The sequence below is a fragment of the Gymnoscopelus braueri genome (genome assembly GCF_963280865.1).
Source record: "Gymnoscopelus braueri genome assembly, chromosome: 12".
Taxonomy (NCBI): domain Eukaryota; kingdom Metazoa; phylum Chordata; class Actinopteri; order Myctophiformes; family Myctophidae; genus Gymnoscopelus; species Gymnoscopelus braueri.
Genome location: NC_137614.1, coordinates 19,739,025 through 19,744,039, shown reverse-complemented (window position 1 = coordinate 19,744,039; position 5,015 = coordinate 19,739,025). Strand labels below are relative to the sequence as shown.

The 5,015-nt window shown below is 40.2% G+C and overlaps 1 protein-coding gene across 1 annotated transcript in view; it reads right to left on the bottom strand.

Moving 5' to 3' along the window:
• Positions 1–1,016: 1,016 nt before the first annotated feature.
• The window catches only part of ndufa4l2a (NDUFA4 mitochondrial complex associated like 2a), a 4,801-nt gene continuing 802 nt past the window's right edge, over positions 1,017–5,015 (bottom strand). Inside the window, exons 2-4 of the mRNA XM_080443527.1 lie at positions 3,394–3,479; positions 2,782–2,842; positions 1,017–2,073 (exon numbers count right to left, since the gene is read on the bottom strand). Of these exons, the coding sequence (XP_080299653.1) occupies positions 2,017–2,073; positions 2,782–2,842; positions 3,394–3,479 (204 nt within the window). The 3' untranslated portion in view covers positions 1,017–2,016. The remainder of the gene's footprint in view (positions 2,074–2,781; positions 2,843–3,393; positions 3,480–5,015) is intronic.

Sequence of the window (5,015 nt, the reverse complement as noted above, 5' to 3'; positions counted from 1 at the left end):
AAAATAAAGATTTGCCTCTGAGATGTAATCGAATAGAAGTATAAAGTATTAAAAATGGAAATAATCATGAAGTAAAAGCTCCTAATGCACTTACTTTCCACCACTGTTTTTTAATCACCCTGCTGTCCTCTTCTGTGGCCAAACAAAAGATTTAAAAGGCAAATTGCATGCACTTAATATGGGGTTTCTTAGATTTATCAGTCAGTGCAACGGGAATAAGTTGTGTTGTGACTATTTTTGAAAGATGGTATTTGTATATAAACTGTGTGTGTCTGTATGGTTTCAAAGACAGTGATGGTGTGTGTGTGTGTGTGTGTGTGTGTGTGTGTGTGTGTGTGTGTGTGTGTGTGTGTGTGTGTGTGTGTGTGTGTGTGTGTGTGTGTGTGTGTTCTCCGGTGGCACAGAGTGTGCTCAGGCTGTCATTACGTCAAAGACGTGACAGGTGCCTGTTCCTTGCCCTGGAAAGACCTGTCCTCACTGATCAAAGACACAGTGCTGCCGTCTCCCACAATGCATCTGCCTGTCTTTCTCTCTCACACACACACACACACACACACACACACACACACACACACACACACACACACACACACACACACACACACACACACACACACACACACACACACACACACACAGCGCTACTGAACCTGGTGTAAGAAGCAGCAGTCAGGCAGGGACATGTCAGCTGTACTGCAGAGTGATGGATGTATTCAGCCATGAGGTCTAATGACCAAGGATTGTTTGACTGGCTCTGGAAAAAGATCTGCATCTCGCAAAATCACCAGTCATTGTGTGGCTGTGTGTGTGTGTGTGTGTGTGTGTGTGTGTGTGTGTCACTTTATTTTTCCATATGGGGCAATTTTACGTGAACCAGCTTATTATAGTAATATATGTTTGCCTTTTTTATAGTTCAACACTAGACACAGTTAAATCTACAATCATGCACGGTCATGAAAAAACAAGAAAAAAGACAAACTAGACACAATGATTTAACCATTTAAAACGGTATAGTATTGTAGTTTGTATCTATCCATTTAATAACATCATCCTTTAGAATTTCACTAATTCTAAATACATACAGTAAGACACAGTGCTTATTCTGTTGTAGAATAATCTCTCAAGACAGATTCAGCTCTTCTTTTTTTGCCAAATGGGTTCCCAGATTGATTGTAGAATAACAAATCATGAGTACTTATTTTTTCACTATTTTCACTTCCAGACTGCTCTGTCTCTCTGGCGCAACAGCGCTGCAACCAAAGATTCCTCTACAACAGCTTCATCCTCAAAATATGCACTCCAATACCCGTGTTATCTCATACATGTTGACACGTCTCTATCTGCTCCCATGTTACAGAGGCACAGTTACACTGAAAGTTATACCTTTACATGAAGCGCCACTCTAGAATGACATACCTTCCTTCTGCTAATACCATCTCCCTTCATTAGGACAGTGGTGTGTCCAATAATGTTCCATGGAGTGCCAAGAGTACACAGTAAAATCCTTGTTGTTAAATCTCTGGATTCTACAGAGGTCTTAATTTGAACCAAACACTACATCAGTGGAGTTCTGAGGGTGAAATTAATGAGAGAAATCATCTGGTGTAGACATCGGTTGGAATGAAAGCCTGCATATTCTTGGTCCTCCATGGCCCATGATGGACACTCGAATTATGAAGGGGGGTAAATCTGACTCGAGTCAAGGACTTGAGGGTAAATACACTCAGGTTATACAGTAAAAGGCAAGGCAAGACAACAACAACAAGCCAAGGCAATTCAAAGTGCTTTACACAAAACATTAAGCATTAAGACATTAACACACATAGCTTTCAGAGTGTGCATTAAAAAAAGTAAAAAAGAAAATAGAAACAGAACAATTCGAATGACATTACAGTGCAGAGAAAATGAATAACAAACAACTCAGTAAAAGACAGCAGTAAATAGAAATGTCTTTAGTTTTAGAAGAACTGAGAGTAGTATCATATCTGCAGTATAAAAGAGGATGCTGCAGGTCAGTCAGAAGTCTGGTCCTTCCTTCTTCAGGTCCTTGTAGTCCATGTTGATGGCCGCAAACTGGTAACAGAGAAGAAGGCAGATATGTGTTTCTGTCAGCATCACAAAATGGTACCTTTGCACCTGTGGTGTTCATGTGAAATATGGTTAAAAACCACACTCTCCCTCTTTTTTACCGGGGATGTCACTTCTGATTTCCCACCCTGTCAAAGCCTTTCGTTCCCAAATAATAGTAACCATACTTAATAACAATAAAGACAACTGTGTTGGTTGTAAATTAGCAAAAATATTTGCGCTGTGTTTTGTGTGTGTGCGTGTGCGTGTGCGTGTGCGTGTGCGTGTGTGTGTGTGTGTGTGTGTGTGTGTGTGCGTGTGCCTGTGCCTGTGTAGCAGTAGTGGCTCAGAGCCTCTGCCTGAGGATCAAAAGCCTAATATCTCCTTCGACCAAGGGGGAATTCCCCTTAAGGCTAGTGGTTAAGATGTTTGGCTTTCCACATGGGAGACCAGAGTTTGATTCCCGGGTGTTACCTTGGTGCCTTGACCCGGATCAGGTTTCCCTGTGAGGGGAGGTCAAAAGGAGGGTGAGTGTAGCAGTAGTGGCTCAGAGCCTCTGCCTGATGACCTAAAGCCTAATATCTCCTCTGGCCAAGGGGGAGTTAACCTTTTATTTAGGCTAGTAAGATGTTGGCTTTGCACACAGGAGACCAGGGTTCGATTCCCGGGTGTTGAGCAAGTGTGTGTGAGTGTATGTTGTCAGTATTACTGCACCTTGTACTGGTAGGTAGGGTCAAGCTTATTCCAGGGCTCAGGATTGCTGGTTTTGTTCCACCTACACACACACACACACACACACACACACACACACACACACACACACACACACACACACACACACACACACACACACACACACACACACACACACACACACACACACACACACACACACACACACACACACAGGTACAGATAAATATAAATGAAAAATGATATATGATGATATACCATATAAATACAAATGTCTCTTTTTTGTGCAACACCGTCATACTTACTTTAGTGCTTACAGAAGAAAATTAAGAAATCATGAAGTATTGTCAATCACCAATCTGGTTACCACAGCTCACTGTGCCTTACAGCAATTATGAGCACAGCTGGTGTGTGCCTTTGACCAATCACATTGCTTGGGCTGAAAATACCGGTTTTTGAATAATCCATTCCAGTTTAGCTTAAACCCTACATTACTCATCTGTCAATTATGATTATGATTATCAAACGTTAGGATGAGATGTGGATGAAATGTGACTTGAGGCTCCTTAGTGGGTACATCATGAACTAGATAAATCATGAACAGGATAAAAGAGTATGAGTGAGCAGCCTTACGTTACATGTGGCCCCCTGGCCAGTCGGATAAGATACAGAGAGGCCCCACCCATTCCCAGACAGATGAAGAAGAACTGGGGGATGAGCTAGAGGAGCAAGAGAGAGAGGAATAGAGGGGGGGGGTCAGTGTATTGCACAGAGTACTAGTAACAAGTTTATTCTCCACGCTATCATTTCACATTGGTTGCTGCGTATAATAGAACAATTTGTTGAAACAACAAAAAAGAGCAAAGGAACTAATTATTATGTTCTGCTAAAACGGCATTTGAAAGAGAGCACTACCACTACCTGTCTACCATGGAACAGGAACTGAGTACTTGTGACAAGAGCAATTCATGGACTCATCTTCCTCTCAAAGTGTGAGCCTTCTGCAGTTTTAAAACCATGAGCCCTGCTGTGCCTGACAGCATGGCTGCACCACTGGCTGAGCTAAGACAAAAAGCAAACTCTTGCATTCAATAAGGATGAGCATTATATTTCCCCTGACAGGGATTCACCGTTCTCCTGTACATGTGGATGAGCGAGGAAGGCTTTTAACACACGTCTTTTTGAAGACACTTCTGCTTCAACACCGATACTCACCACACTTCATCAATTTAACATGCATGCTTGTTTGAGTGCAGCATCAACATTTTATCTGTAACCAGTCATTTGAAAAAATACTTTACTGTTCAAAACATGGTTTCACAGGCCAGAAAGGACTGCTATAATAAAAAACAAAACAAAAAAATTGCAAGAGAATTTTTTTTCCAGAATATATTTTGGACCGCTGTCAAATTTAACATGAAGTCTACACAAATAAAATTATGGGAAATATGAAAAGATTGCAATTCAGCATTATTTTTTTTAAATATCACTACAATATAAGGCCCATACAAATATTATTGAAACACTCTCAAATTGTGTTACAATTACAGACATTGCGAGATGTTTTACGCTCGGCATGTTTTTTAAATGGGCTTGACATCTGTGTATGTGGTTTTACAGGTATTATTTACATGTGTGTCCAATGGAATATGGTGTGAAATAAAATGTTCATGAAACTTTTACTTTTACTTAAAAGGATATTTCACTTTAAAAAAAATGTTGTGTCATTTTATCGTCTACTCAGGCTTTTGGGAGCATCCCGGACTTTTTTTATCAGACACGCCCCTTCCTATACAAACCCATTGTAACTTCAAACTCCATTTTAAACATGTTAGATTCGGAAACACTCCTTGGTTCTGGTGACTGATACTGTCCTTCTAATACGTGAAGAGACCGTGTTTTTTTCAACAAAGGAGAGCAGTGAGTCACCAGAACCAAGGACGGTTTTCGATGAATCTATCATGGTTAAAATGGAGTTTGAAGTTACAATGGGTTTGTATAGGAAGGGGGTGTGTCTGATCAAATAAATATGAAATATCTAAATACTGAATCAAGCAACTTAAAAACTGTCTGGGGGGTTTACAAAAGCCTGAGTAGACGTCAAAATGACCCAAATCTTTTTTGAAAGTGAAATATCCCTTTAACTTTAACTTAAGCTTTGAATAAAAACTAAAATATTGAGTTCTATTAATATGTATAATTGTCAATCATAGGTTTATTTCTGAATACATATAGGTCTAATTTGGGACAGCACA